We start from the raw sequence: 15,661 nt of genomic DNA, 5'->3' as shown, positions 1-15,661 counted from the left end.
ATTTACCTCCTCCAGAAGCCTTGTAACTGCTTCTATGTCATTATAGGTCTTGGTCATTTGGCTCACCCGGTTGCTACATAAAACTGAAATGAGAAATAATCGTCTCTGCAATAGTTTATAAAAGAAATATCATTTAAGAGTAAATGATTAGAAAAAGTAGTATAATCTAATGTGGTATAATAGTACAACCAGCATATTATATAATAAAGAAGCAATAACTAAATAATGAAATAGAATAATTATACAAGCAATGCGAGTAATAAATCAAAAGGCAATAATAAGAAATTAATATATATATATAATATTCTAGAAAAGCTAAATGCATTTGTAATGATACATTTGTTGTTTAAGTCATAGACAGTATAAACAGAAATTTAAATTTTGTGTATACCAAATACTTCCTGTTTATGAGTCAATAAGAGTTATATGAGTTAGTGTTTCTATAAACATTTACAATGATATTCATTGTCTAATTTGATACACAGTGTAATCAAACATTAATAGTTTGTGTACATCAAATTCTCCCTATTTGTGAATCAATAAAAGCCTGTTACACGAGTTAGAATTTCTTTGATCAATATTTTGTATATGAGACATAAATAACACTGCTACTTAAAATGTTATGTCACGAACAATAAGGTTAATTATATCACAAAAAGTGATTCCTGAAATTTAGTTTAGAATTTTAGATACATGGCTGACTATCCACACATGTATTTAAACATTGAGTTTAAATTTATTATTTTTGTTATTGGTGAATATACAAATATTTTATACGTATCCGACAATGCAAATGAATGAAAAATGCATTATGTTATTCGTAATAACTTTAATTACCCAAATATCTCCATTATTTTCAGTAACACATAAAATGTAATTAAAGAAAGCGTAGAATTTGTAGAAAACATTTTATGGTCAATAGTTCTCACAACTCTATTCTTTCTTCACTTTTTAATAAAACTGTAGATTTAATTATACGCTTTTAATTACCACAGTTTCTATGAAATTTTATTTCGCTGGTACGTGAACTTCTTTACTACCTCTAATTCTTTCTTTTCCTCCCATTTCCAACTCATTTCCTTAGCTCTGCCACTTTCATTTAAAAAAATCATAATCGCTTTTAATTACCCAAATGACAATTTACTTCTTTTTCTTCGATTTACTAAAATTCTTGAATTCAACATATATTTTTTATTAGACAATATAAATTAGACAATATCATCAATACTTGCAATTTGCACAGCTCCTACATAATAAATAGCATTTTTCATTGAATCTCTTAGGTTTTAAGCAAATAGTAAATCTTTTATTTTCGCTAGCCTGAAGTTCTTTTTTGTTGTTTTCAGCATAATGAACCTATTTAGTACAACTTTCCTTTTTTTGTTTCAGCAAAACTACTTTACATATCGTTATACACGTAGAAAACATAATACAGTAGATTCAAGATATGAATCTGTGCAAAAAAGGAAACAGAAAAAGAAACAGAGTATACATTGTTCATAAGAAAATGAAAAAAAGATGTTTGGCGTCAAGTTATTCAACGAGCTTACAACGATAAACCGAATATCGAACGATCGGAATGCTGACGTTCAGACGTGCTATTTTTGGAAATAGCTTCAGTAAAAAAATGCTGGAATCAATTATTCTAAGAGTCAAGAAGTAGAATCTGTTCTACCACAGCAACTTCTGTATCTCTGTAGAGCACGTGTACTGCTAGCATCTTCGTTCTTTATATTTTATTTTTTCACCTAAATCTTCCTTTGATTCGATGCAGAATTTTGACTTCGTTGATTCATTGAAGTCAGTATGAATTTTCTAAAAAATTTCTTTGATCAATATTTCACATATGAGACATAAATAACATATTTAAAATGCTATGTCACGATTACTATAAGATTAATTGTACCACAAAAAATGATTCCTAAAATCTCTTTTTGCATTTTCTCAAAAGACATCATTTCTTTTTTAACATAATATCCGTAAGATCTTAAAATTTACTGCGCTTTCAGCCCTCGTATCACTGTAACTTGAATTAGAATAAACTTAGTACTTTTCCTTTTCCTATTTCTTTTTTTTTTTATCCTGAAAAGTTGAAAAGATATGAGAAAAATGAATAATCAAACTTCATAGGATTGAGTTAACAAAAATATCATGTAACATGCTTTTTGAGTTTGTCGGAAGGTCCACTACAATCTCATGAAAAAGACATATGATCCTATTTATGTTACCCAAGGTGACCTTGGTTTCGATATAGAAACAAAGTATTTTCGCAATTTTTTTTGTCGCTTATAGTACACTCGACATTGTTAAAGTACGTAATAAAAGTTAATGTTTATTTAAATGGAAGCCAGTTATCAATAAATATCAAAGAAATTTCTAAAAAAAGTGGTGGTTAAAAAAATTTTTTTCTATCAGTAACCATATATAACCATAAAAATTATTTTTGACTTGTTTCATACTTTTTCATATCACTTTTCGACTTAATAACATATGTATAAGTTCCACAATTCACTTACTCATGTTATCAATGAATATGTACTAATTAATATCAGTAATGCTGATAATAATTGACAGTAGTTGAATGTAACCAGAAATTATTTTTGTATATTTCAATAATGGTCGCCGATAACGATCATTGGTAATCAAGAACATTTCCAGTCATTTATATTGATATGCTCGTAACCACAATTACATTTCCGTTATTGATAAGGATTGTCGACAATCAAAACAAAAATTTTCCGTTTATAATGCTTATTCATAACCACAATTATTTCATTAAAGATATTAACTTTTACACCACAACTTTACAAATTTGTCTTATAACATTTACGGTGTCTGATCATGAGTGCTATTCCTATTCGCATTGTAGCACCTGGTATTGTTTGATAAGAGAGCATGATCTTATCGAAAACAAATGGATCGGATCGATTTAAGAAAACTTTTAAAGAAATGGGTTCACAATAACAACGATAGCATGATATCGCGAAGAAAGGAGTTGCAATGATGCATTGTCTTCTCTGTAGCAAGCTACTCTCATCGCTTGAGAAATGAGAATACAAACACAATATTATAAAACTTAATGTAGTTACATAGCAACGAATTGTTGTTATTTCTGTATTTAGAGGTAGGATCATAATAGTTATTATTTTATTCTTTGGATAAATCAATCACACCGTTCTGAGTCGAAAAACCTTCATTGCACTTCTTACATGGACTAGGGATAAAACGAAAGAACATTTTAAACCTATCGATTAAATCTATCGATTGTAACTAGAACTATCTTCTAGTTACTATTTGTTGGAACTAGCGCATCTGCCTATGGATGGCGAGCGCGAACTCACGTTGCCATTTTCAACGCGAATATATTCACAAGAATATATGACACAATTTGATAATACATGAGTAATTATAAAATAATGGAAATATTGATTTTGGAACCAATTTGTCATTAAAGATATATATATATTTCTCTTCTTAAATAAATAATTTCTCTTTTTAGACATCTATGAAGAATGTGTTCGTAATTGGTTTTATAGAGCTTTTTATGAACGCAAGGAGAAAGCGAATGAATAAAAAATTACCGAATTGCACTTGACTTTTTTTTATGAATCAGTTAACAGAAGAATCATGCTTTTCATTCTACTCTTATTTTACTTTCGAATAGCAAATTTCATTCAGTTGCATTAATTAGTCGGAAATATTCGTATCACGTTTGAAATAATATACTGTTTCAAAGTTTAAGCTATACAGTGAACAGATAATTAAGGCCGTCAATGAAATTCTTTTTCAAACTACAAAATATAATCACCAACATAAGAACCGATATATAGGGTGTCTCATTTTAACACCGTTTCATTCTCTATGTTTTTCTATCCGAAAATTTCATCGCGAATCTTCTTTCGTTTATTTCTATAATATTCATTGCACAGAGAGTATCAAATAATAGGTAAGCTGTTGTTTTTAAAAAGTGACGCATCATATTATTTATATAATTGGTAATAAACAGTTTACGAACGCTAAACTTTTGCGTCACCAATATGTAGTGATAAAATGATACGGTTAACGAGATGTAACATGTGTAAGAGAATATTGTATTACTCTACTCTCTATATTGTGTGTTGTAAGTACAGGTATACTCGTATAATATTACAACGTATATGACGACGTATTATACGATACAAGAAACAGTACAACAGACGACAACAAAAAAGATAATATCAACGGTAGATTAAACGATTTCCAGGGGAGGTGTAAATAAATTTCACAGTGGTTATTTATTATTATATATAATTGTTACATACCCTTCGTATTTATTGACAAAATATAATTTACAACTGAAGGGTCAATGAGAGAAAGGGGGAATGTCAAATCTAACGAATTTTGGGTTTAACATTTTTTGTTGCTATGTGTGCACTTTATTTGTGTCGCATTGCGAATTAAAATTTCCCCAGTTTTACAGTAGTTTCAAGAAATTCACTTGTACAGCGAGAAATGAATACTTTTCATTTCTTATAGTTTAACGTGCTACATATTACTCGAAGTTACAAGTAAAAGTTGCGAAAGATGTAGAATAAAATGAAAAATAAAAAGATGTAGTGATTTTGATGTGTGGGAAAATAAGGGCTGACGGAAATATGGGAAGAGATTGGAAGAATGCAAAAAGCAGGCGCATCAAAATGGCGATGGACCCACATAGAGACACCCCTGACTATATTTTGAGATCGCGTAATTATGCAGAAATGGGAGCCTAAATTACAATTTGTCGTTATATTATATATTGGATTTTTTCCGAATATATTGTAGAAGATCCTAAGTAACGTATATTATACTTTGTCTAGACATGCAATGATCGTGGTTCAAAAGTTACAGCAAAAAGAAAATAGCACTTGTTACGTTACGTTGACTCCAATATAAATGATTAAAAATGAAATCATAGCCGTATGCATTCGCATAGGGCTGCGATCCTAATAGTGGTAAGGTATATAGTTAGGCTAGGTTAGGTTAAATTAGATTCCATTGGCGGCTGGGGCCGAAGCACCCAGACGCATCACAGAATCTGACCTAACCTAACATTTAAACGACGATCGTTGCACGCACGGTGTAATATATGAAGTATTTTTTCTGGTGGTTTGTGATTATTTTCTAATAGTTCTCTGACTAGATTGCATCGAAGCAGAAAGGGCATATATATATATATATATATATATATATATATATATATATATATATATATATATATATATATATATATATATATATATATATATACTAATACCATCTCTAAAAGTTGTATTACTACTACAATCTCGTTAACGCACACGTACATACCTTTCTGACAACGATGTCTCTAGCTACAGTCAGAGGAACTACCAACTGACCGTCACAAAACACCGACAGGATGGAGGTGCTTTGGCGGAACACCTTATATATTACACGGTCTTATGTCTCGGACAAAGTGCATGTTACTCAAAACTAGGGATGCCACACGATTCCCTTCATTCGACGATAACATGATATCACGTTATCCCTACTGCCATTCTACAGCTACGTCGCTTGTGTCACGTGACATGAATTTCATCTCACGTTTCTCAGCGTCGCGTGTACCAATATTGTCCCCCACCCTTCCACTTATCTACGGCATGAGTCACGACGTCACTAGTTCACAGACTATACTACTTCCCCACTACCACAGGGATTCCTACCCTTAATTCCTTCGATCTGGTAACGCTGCTCAGGACCAGGGTTTCCGGAGGGGTTCCTCGCACGAGGAGAGGTCGTCAACCGCCACTTTCGATACAACCATAAAGGTAAAAACTCGCGTATTGGTCGAGAAGTCACATATACAAAGAAGATCATATTGCTACGTGACAGTGGCAGTAGTAGTAGAGGGATTAAGTGGTATAAGCGTGGAATTTTTCCTGGTTACTTTGCTTAGGACGGTTCCCTCTAAAAAATATTCGAAATTCAACAAAACTGAACGAAACTGGGCATGCTAGTCACAAAAAGAACCAGCATATACATCCTGGCAATTGAAAGGATCGAGGAAGGCAGGTGCCCCAAGATCTGCTCAACAAAGAAATAAAAAATATTCAAAATGGTTAGCCCTCGGAATGGGACAAGCAACTGCTTGGAGCCCTCAACAAGGTAGGAGATGGGGCGATGGGCAAGCTGCCATCGCCTGAGCAGGAGTACAAAGAGCTGGAAAATAAAAGATGAATTATGCAGGAAGATAGAGCGTGTTATTCGAGAAGATTGAAGCAGAGTCGGCATACTGCAGTGAATGCCGGTTAAGGAAGAAAGAAGTGGCGGTCGAAAAGTACTGAATGAAAAATGGAATCGTAGGGGCAGTGGACAAAGACAAAGGTCAGGGCTACACGAGCGTTGGGCCGGTGCTGCGTTGCGTAGCTACATACATGCACAACGCTAAATGTTCTACAAGGCTCACGCGTGTATGCGTGCGTTTCTACACGTAGGGTCGATCTAACACTCGTGTAGTCCCAGTCTTAAGTGCGAGAATGAAGGGGGGACAAGGCGGTATGCTGAGACAGAGAATCTCAAGCGTAGGTTGTGCGAGCTGGACGAAGAGAGTTTTCGTCACATGTAGATATGCAACGGAATGTAGGGAAGCGGGGCAAGGAGGCAGAGATTTGGATGCGGGACATGATGGGAAATGACGAATGAAAGGAGGATATGAATGATGTATTACAAGGAAGATTGGTAAGAGAGTTGAATATGTAGTATATATATGTATAATATATGTAGTGTATAGTAGAATATTTGAACAATTAGCAAGAGAATTGATTGTGAGTTGCAATAAGAACCAAAGATCCGTTGTCACTACAGATCAGTTGTGGATCTAGGTTTTGCATTTATGGTGTAAGAATAACATAGATTATTATTCAGAAACTATAATGCATGGAGAAATGAATATACCATATACATGTATATGAGCAAATATATGAAGTTATAACATTATACGTATATTAAAAAATAAATCTTCGTTTTCTGAGAAATGCTAAAACTTGACATTTCCCCTTCACCCCATAGACCCTTTATTTTTAATGCACAAGAACTGTTATATATTAAATTCCTATTTAATGTAAATATATCTGATCTGTGGATTATATGTAAACGTGCCTAATAAATAATAACTATATTAAGATTGTATACTAGTATAGAATATTACTTGTATTATAGGTAGTAGTTTTAAGCTTAGTTCAGTTCCCTGTTTGGTGTAGTTTAATTTTAGTTCTTTAAGCAAGACGAAATAAGCTTCTTTTTCAAGGTCCTTGGAGCGAAGATTAAAGTATAATAATAACGATAATAGAATAGTTGTTTAGTAGTAATTTCCAGAGCCTCTGAGCGATAAGTAAATTAATTGTTTATCGCATTAAAGATATTAACGAATTAGTAATACATCTTATGCATAGAGAACAAAATTTGAGCTAAGAATTAAATAGAGCGTTTGAACTATTTTTACAGTTATACTGTATTTAGCAAGAAACTTCTGTTGGATTTATGTAAGTGTATTTTGTAAGAGCCAGAAACAACTTTTTGAAGTGTTTTAAAGTGCTCCGCTTATTATAAAAATTAAACGATTAATTATAAGAAAAAGTCAACAATCCTTGCTATAGATATGTATATACCAGTGCTTCATTCAAAAAGCGTGCAATAAATTCGTGTTAATCAGCACTGCCTGTGATTTAAAGATTTGCGAATAGAATAATGAAACTGAAAAGTCGTATGGACTGACGAATATTTATAATACAATAATTACAATTAAGATTATGATAATTATAACTAGGAAAGGCTAAAATTTCAAAACGCAAATGGACACAAAGATCTTACGATAAACAGAAATTGCATAATTAATGCTGACATAAATTTGATTCGCCAACGAAAAGGAAGATAAGAATAAAACAAAAGCTTGCTTTTTAAACTTTTAAATAATATGAAATTGATAAATAATACACGATAAGTAACTGGCATATTCGATTAAATTCAAATTTAATTCTAATATTCCTTTAACAAATGTTTCTCGTAATAAATATGTAATTAAAAATAAAACATTGAATAATTAAAAAGATTTACAATCGAATAAATAATTAAACAAATTGTGATATACATACATAAGTTATGCTTCGAAGATAATACAAATATTAGATGTTTTAACATTCTACACGTTCCTAGCCATTTGTAATAATGTAACAAAACAGTTGTTAAACAAATTTATCGCACTGACTATACAACACAAAATAATAAAAAACGCATCGACAATAATATTCTCCAAAATATAATCCGATGTATATTAAATTTTTCAAACGAAATTATAACACATTTTTTCGGTCAATATTCACAGAAACAGAGCCATCTCCGATTTACATAGTTTTTTAATATGTTGTTAAGATCATCGATCAACCTGAGTAATACGATGAAGATCTTAGTTGCGTGTCGCCGTTTGTTAAAAAATATAATTATCAAAAAAAGGTTGCACAAAAGTACAATAACTTTCCGGACACCATGTACGTTTAATGGAATGTAAATAACCGAGACTTTTTTTTAGATAACCCAAACCTCACTCAAACTCGTTTGTGATGAACTTTCTACCTTGAGCGCCACCTATATTTACTCGAAAACTGGATCACCAAGCGGAAAATTGAAATCAATGAGGTTAGGTTAAACCCTAACAGTTTCTCCTGAAGGAAAGGACAATGACCACTCTTTGTTAATAGTATAAAAATACCGGTACTATCATCAGTGGCATATTTAGATCTTCACTTGGACAATAAATTCAATTGGAAGCAACATATAACAGTGAAAGGAGAGCAAGTAGATCATAAGATGCAAAAATACGTACTGGATACTTGGCAGAAAGTAGAGATTATCGCTGGAAGATAAAATACTTAATTATAGAATAATAACAAGGCCGCGTATGGACTTCTGGTATCGAGCTATCAAGTCTGGGTTAGGTTATCGGTAATCGAAAGCAGTTGGTCATTTATAACGGTTATTCGTAACCAGAATGTTTAACAATTATTTTTTCTTTTCAATCACTTTCTTTTATTTCTCTAGAAATTTTTTTACAAATTTATTGATCTTCCATTTGGGTTTTCTGCTTAAACGAAAATTAGCCCTCTGTCAATGACATTTTTCAGAAAAATTTTAAGGAAGGAAACACCCAACAGATCTCATAAAGGATATAACCTAACAAACACGAAGATGGTACCCCACTGGGGGTAGCCACCCACATGATAATCAAACAGCCAAAAAATTCTACCAAATGTCCAAATTGGACAAACTGTGAATGTAAACAACTAAATAAAAAAAAAACTTTTGACTGGAAAAGAAGTGGCCAGTTGACCTGAAATAAGGTACAGGTATGTCAGGATGGAGAGATGGGTCATCATGGACCTAAGGCTCTAACCCACCAAACCAGTCTATACAATAGAAGCCTATAGAATTCTAAAGGAAAGGAACAAAAATTCTGATGGGTTTCTAATCTGATCTAACTCAAATCTATTTTTAAGTCCACCACAATTTTTTCTTCTTTCCTTTGGAATTTTTCTCAAAGTGCAGGTGCAAGCTTTTACTTACTGACACTGCTGCATAAAAATACAACATAATTTACAAACATTTTCTGATAATAGCTTTTAATATACAGCTATCTTAACTAAAACCTTCACAGCGCTACTTAGAGTGACGACTTTGACAAATCAAATTAAAAAAGCATCGGAATTGGAGAGCTCTTTTCGTGAATATTTATCTTTTTTTTATAATATCGTAGAGAAAATTAAGACAGACTATGGTATATATAAAATATTGTATTCTCATTTACATAATATATCGTTTATGAAGGAAACAACAAAAGTTTGTAAATTATATGTACTATAAAACCATAGAAAGTACAAAATAAAACAGCACTGTGATTCTTACAAATGTTCACAGTAGCATATTCGCTACTAAGAAAGAAACTGACATAGCAATTACATTTTAATCAGTTAAATTCATTTTCAATGTTTTCTTCTAATATTGCACAAATTTCTTAGCTACCACTTTGCGTTCCCCCACGAGCACAAATTTGTCTGATACAAATTTTTTACTGATTATTCTTCATGACAATAAAATAATCACAATATCAGAATAAAAATAAAACATAGTAAACGATTAAAAACTCGTGCAGATCGTTCAAACAAACGTCTTGTATATACATGTATATAATATAACGTATAACTAAATATACATACATACAAAACGTGATAAAATTTGTGATACAAACGACAACAGAATACATGTATCTTCCTCATACAAAGCTTTCGCTTTCAAACGAATAGCAAAGGCTATCGAGTGTGAAATTTGATCCGGTACGTCTACCTGAACGCCATCGGTATGATTGCGAACTAACTAGTCTTCTACTGGTATTTATGGACTCCACGACTTTACTGTATGACTCGACCGTTCAATTAAAAATACAAGGTGAAGTCGTACAGAACACATGTCCCAACACACTTACATATTCATTCATTGATTATTCATGTGCGGTTCGACATTTCTAACTGTGTAAAGTTAGAACATGCGTAAGATAAAGTACGTGCCACTGCATTTGTAACTGAGTGGTCATCAATTGTGTAAAATCTTATACGTTTCTTTTTATTTTATTTATTTAAACGATTAGCGTCGCATCGACATCTCAGTCATTAGCGACGTGTCCTGTTGTCTAGCTTACGCTTAGATGAAATCGTAGATAAGTTTGAGAAGGTTCTCAACTTTCTTCGTATTATGAAAGGAATCGTCTGACAATTTGCGAAGTTTCACCCGATTTCCTGAGATATGAGTTTCTTAAAAAGAAAAAAAAAAAAGAAAAAAAGAAGTCAATACGCGCCAAGGGTCAAAGAGCATTGGTACGTGTTGCAGTGAGGTGTTCTTTTTAGGAGGAATTGGCGAGCAGGTCTCGCGTGACCAACACAGTTTTAATGACGGTTTGTTCTATCGAAGGATCTTCCCACCATGTTACGGGAAGAAGTCGTTTGAATTATCGCTCGGTTTCGTTGCAGTTTCAGTTTACAAAAAGATTGTGTAAAGCCTTTTAGTAAAGTGATTACGAAGCAAAATCTCTTCCAGATAATATAGAAAATTGTAGAACAAATCCTCAAATATCAGATCCTTTTATTTCACCAGAATTTTGTTGATAAAAGATTGCCAAAAATTATTTATGTGATATTGCAGTAATATTGCAGTTGTCGACGATTATAAATGTTATGAAATTTCAAACGTAGTACCTTCTTTATTTATCAATGTACAAACTATTTAGTGTAAAAGTGTAAACTAAAGATCCTCCATGTGTTGTGGCAAATGAAACCTATGTATATGTTTGTAGATGGATAAGTCGAATCGAGGTAAATGCGCATTTATTGAATCAAATTTCTAAGTTATTTTTCTTGAAGAGAGAAGAAGCTTTGTACGTAAATAAAATTTCTTTTACTAATTCTGCTTGTCTCTTTCTGAGAAACCATTGGTCTCGTTCATATCACAAATATCTCTTTGTATACGTATACGTATATGAAGAACTTAGAATTCAAAAGATACACGAACATGTGCACGTACAATAAATAATATTAAATAAATAAAATACAATAAATAAATAATAAAGCGAAATAAGACAAAAGACACAGAGAATATGAAATACAAAGTTCTCAGAGAATATTTTCCAAAGAAAAGATCTCGGCTTTAGTGTGGTGTCCAAACTGCAAAATATTCAGCGTGAAGTCGTTGAGGCTGAAGATGAGGGTCGTTTTTATGCAAATAAAGTGTACAAAATTTCGGTCAAATCTGTTGATGCGTGAGATTCTGGCGGATTTTGGCGAGAGCTTCCTTAAAATTTAGTCTTTAACCGGTTAACTGCGGAATTTAGTTTTAAAAATCTCTTACAGGGTGCGTAATTAACAGAAATCTTACTCGGTTTCGAAATTTAACCTAAAATTGTGCACTGTTATTTCTTTTGTTCACCTAACAATAATCAATTAATAATAAATTTAATCAGTTTCCCAATTTTTGTTAATATAAGTATGATCTCTAGACTGCGGATTTTGATGCATTCGTAAGAAACGTGCTAACATGCACAGACAAATGTATAAAATATATTCAAAGCATAGTGCTTTCTATAATATTTGGTAGGTAAAACAATCCTCTATCGAGGTTTTATTTTTCCAATTATATACTCAAAAATATGAATTTGCACAAAAATTCGCAGCCTGATGATCGCGGTCCTACGCAGATTTCTAAAATTGAGACCTCTGTCGGTGAAACGTTCACAACACTAGAACCTACCACACTAGTCGAAATGACTGCTTCTATAATTCTATTTTAAAATTCCTACTTTATGTTACATTTCCCCCCTGCAAAGTCAGCAGTCATAACTAAAGGAATAATATAATGAATTTTTTTTTATATATTCAAAATGAAAATAGTTTTGTATCTCTGTTACTTATACCAATACCAGTGAAAATAACTGGTTCTACAATTTTGTAAACGTGGCAACCCTCGTTTAGGGATCATAGTCCTAGATGGATTAATAATAAATACCAAAGAGTGTACTACATAACGTGGAACTCTTTCTGTAGGAAAATGAAAAATCACTAAATATTGAAGTATTCTATTATTACGTATTTTTTAAACACTAGTTGTTTGGTTATGATTGAAATAGCTTCGTCTTAACTGTAGATGGCTCTAACGATAAAGACGATTTAGCCAACTGCGCGCGCCACAGCGAGCTATATGTTTTCACCGCGCATTTTTCCAAGTATCGAGGATCAATATTCATTTACTTAAAAAACAAAGAAGTCTAGAAATTATTTAAGTGGTCAACTATATTTTGCGGTAATGATTTTATTTTACGATTTCATATATTGTTCATACGAAATATCCAATTGAAAGTATATATTAAAAGTATAAAAAAATATAGGTAAAATTAAAGACGACTAAAGATAAATAATACGAATTGAACGTGAAATTAAAAATTCATAATGCATTTTAATATCTGTTTACAGTGGTTTCCATTATAATTTTATTTAGTCATAACTGATAGTGTAACTTTTTAATTAATTTTAACACCACTAGATTGGTGCATTTTATTTATTATATACTGTACTTTATAAAAGTAGAAAAGGTGGCGCAATTAATTGGGAACAATTCCAGGTAAACAATAACTGATAACAACAACAAAAAAAGAAAAAAAAGAAAACGTGTTGCTAAAATATGAAAAAGGGAGATCTCCTCGTTCAGCGGTGTTTTTCAAAGAGGGGAGATCTCCTTATTCGGTTGGCTAAGTGTTAACTGTCGGTGGCTCCAACGATAAAGACGACTTGTTAAGACGGTGAAAAACGACCCTCGTTTTCGGCTTTAGCGGCTCAAAGTACCCTCGTAAAGAGACACGTTCGGACCGATAACTTTACGGTCCGGACACTATACTAAGTCCAAGGTCTCGAAAGAAGTGTAAAATTAGAAGCTTTTGAATGCTTTGGTATCGCGAATCCTGCTACAGTGACATTGCCCTTTCGCCCCTTTCATCCTGGGGTATAAGTACACAAGGTCATGAGCAAAGGGTAAAGAAACAAATAGGAAATGTGAAATGTGACCGTGGCACGCGAATGAGTCACGAACGTTCGAGAGGAGAGACCGTGGAGACGCGCCTTCTCGTCATCTCGGTCTCCGACCAACCGGATGCTGCGCATTCACCGTCAACTTCTCATTCAGCGTTTCTAATATACTGTTCAAAATAACGGAAGAATCTTACGATCCAGTCGTTTTATATCCTAAGTGTGCACAGTTTTATACTATAACGGGAAACTGTGGCGCATTGATAAGATAATTTATACATTACGACACTTTTGTTACGGCCAAGAAATTTTTTCCTCCAGCAAGAATCTCAAACACGCGCGGATAATACGAGTTTCGAGTGCCAGCGTGTTTTACTTCTGACGAATATCGCGTTACGAATACAGTTACAGTTCGAGCAACGCGTATGGAACGTTTGAATAATACGTTGAGACAGCTGGTCTTTGGATACTGCGGTTTTTGCTATACCAAAGTTTCCTAACCCTCGGTTGTCATCATGGGTCATAGTGACCCACAGTTTTACTTTGGATAAAGATATCTTCAAAGTGTAGCCTACAATGGCATTATGTGTATTAGTAATTGTATTTGTCTGTATTTATGTGTATTATTAAATGTATTATCTATTATTAATTTGTAGTGTTCTTTTATAACATCTGATCCTATTAATTTGTGTCTGGCGATTCTCTAAACTTTGTAATGGGATAGGCTGACCCAAGTGTGACAAAAGCATATTTTTTCCTGCAATCGAGCAGATTTTATTTCTGTGAAAATTTTCCATAGAAATTCTTGTGCATGAATTGAGTGAAATCGCTATTATATCTTCTTAATACCTAAATCTGCGTACGTATAATTAAAATATAAAATTTTCGTATGTTTGTGTAGGAATGAATTGACTTTTTCATATAATTGCAGCAGATTTTTTTCTATTCACAAACAGCTCGTCCTCGACGTGTCAGATAAATATCATTTTTGAAACGTGCACTAGAAAACTATTTTCCCCTTAGAGTACCACGTTTTTAGCATAAAGAAACATAGAAAAGATCACAAAAATGTTTTTTTTTCTAAACAATGTTGGAGATCCCCTTTTTTTAAAATAATGTCATTTCGTTAACCTCTTTTTGTTATCTAAACAAATATTCTAGAATGTTCAAACTATATTCCTAAATTTGTTCGATTCAATATCACTGCTATTCTTTGAACAGCAGCTGCTCGAAGATTGATCAGGGTCTGGCTGACCCAATGTGACAAGTGCGTTTCGTGAGCCAATGTGACACCGAGGGGTTCAACTATGACGATCCTCTACGAAGAAAATACACAATACGATTTGTTTATTTCCGGGTTAGTTTTCGAGAAAAACGAGTTTGGAAATAAATTAAATTTGACCAATTCGGGACTAGACGGGACTAGATAATCGACATTCCACGTCATTCTACGCGCGGAGGTAAGTCGATAATTTAGAACAAAATATCGCGCTTTGTTCCCGAGAAAAAATTAAAAACACGTATCAAACCGAATATCATCTGATTAATCAGTTCCTCAATTTTTCTTAATATAAGAATTTGCGTAAAGTTGGACGAACAAAAGAAATAACGACGAATGTACAATTTTAAGTTATTGGGTTGGCAACTAAGTTACCCAACCTAACCTCAATACATTTTGAAACCGGTCACCCGACCGGGCCTGTTACTGTAAATTAAACACGTTCAAACCTCATTTTCTTGAGAACGAAGCCTCAAATGGAAGAATTTTACACTACGTTTTGGACTAATTTTCACACGTAGAAGCAGCTGTCGATTGTTTAGTGTTCGTCTAACCCGCAATAAACCACGTTCTAACTATTGGGTTGGCAACTAAGTGATCGCGGATTTTGTCAGTGCCACCTAATGGCGACATCCGCAATCACTTAGTTGCCAACCTAATAGATAACTCGATGAATTTTCAAACTCGAATTTTTCGAGAACTGAGCCTAGAACGAAGAAATTTATAAAATCTGTAAAATCTGATTCCACGTGTTCCATTCGTTCGAATTCTGTACCAAAGCACCGGCGCA

At 33.0% G+C, this 15,661-nt stretch overlaps 1 protein-coding gene across 8 annotated transcripts in view; it reads right to left on the bottom strand.

The window, feature by feature from the left end:
• Nucleotides 1–15,661, bottom strand: part of LOC126874974 (trafficking kinesin-binding protein milt) — an 85,811-nt gene that overhangs the window by 9,166 nt on the left and 60,984 nt on the right. For all 8 annotated transcript variants that reach the window (XM_050637534.1, XM_050637529.1, XM_050637530.1 and 5 more), the window contains one exon: nt 7–83. In XM_050637534.1, coding sequence (XP_050493491.1) covers nt 7–57 — 51 coding nt within the window. In that variant the 5' untranslated portion in view covers nt 58–83. The remainder of the gene's footprint in view (nt 1–6; nt 84–15,661) is intronic.

The sequence above is a fragment of the Bombus huntii genome, chromosome 17 (assembly GCF_024542735.1).
Source record: "Bombus huntii isolate Logan2020A chromosome 17, iyBomHunt1.1, whole genome shotgun sequence".
NCBI classification, from domain to species: domain Eukaryota; kingdom Metazoa; phylum Arthropoda; class Insecta; order Hymenoptera; family Apidae; genus Bombus; species Bombus huntii.
The sequence above is the reverse complement of the archived record's forward strand: the minus strand, read 5'-3'. Positions and strand labels throughout refer to the sequence as shown.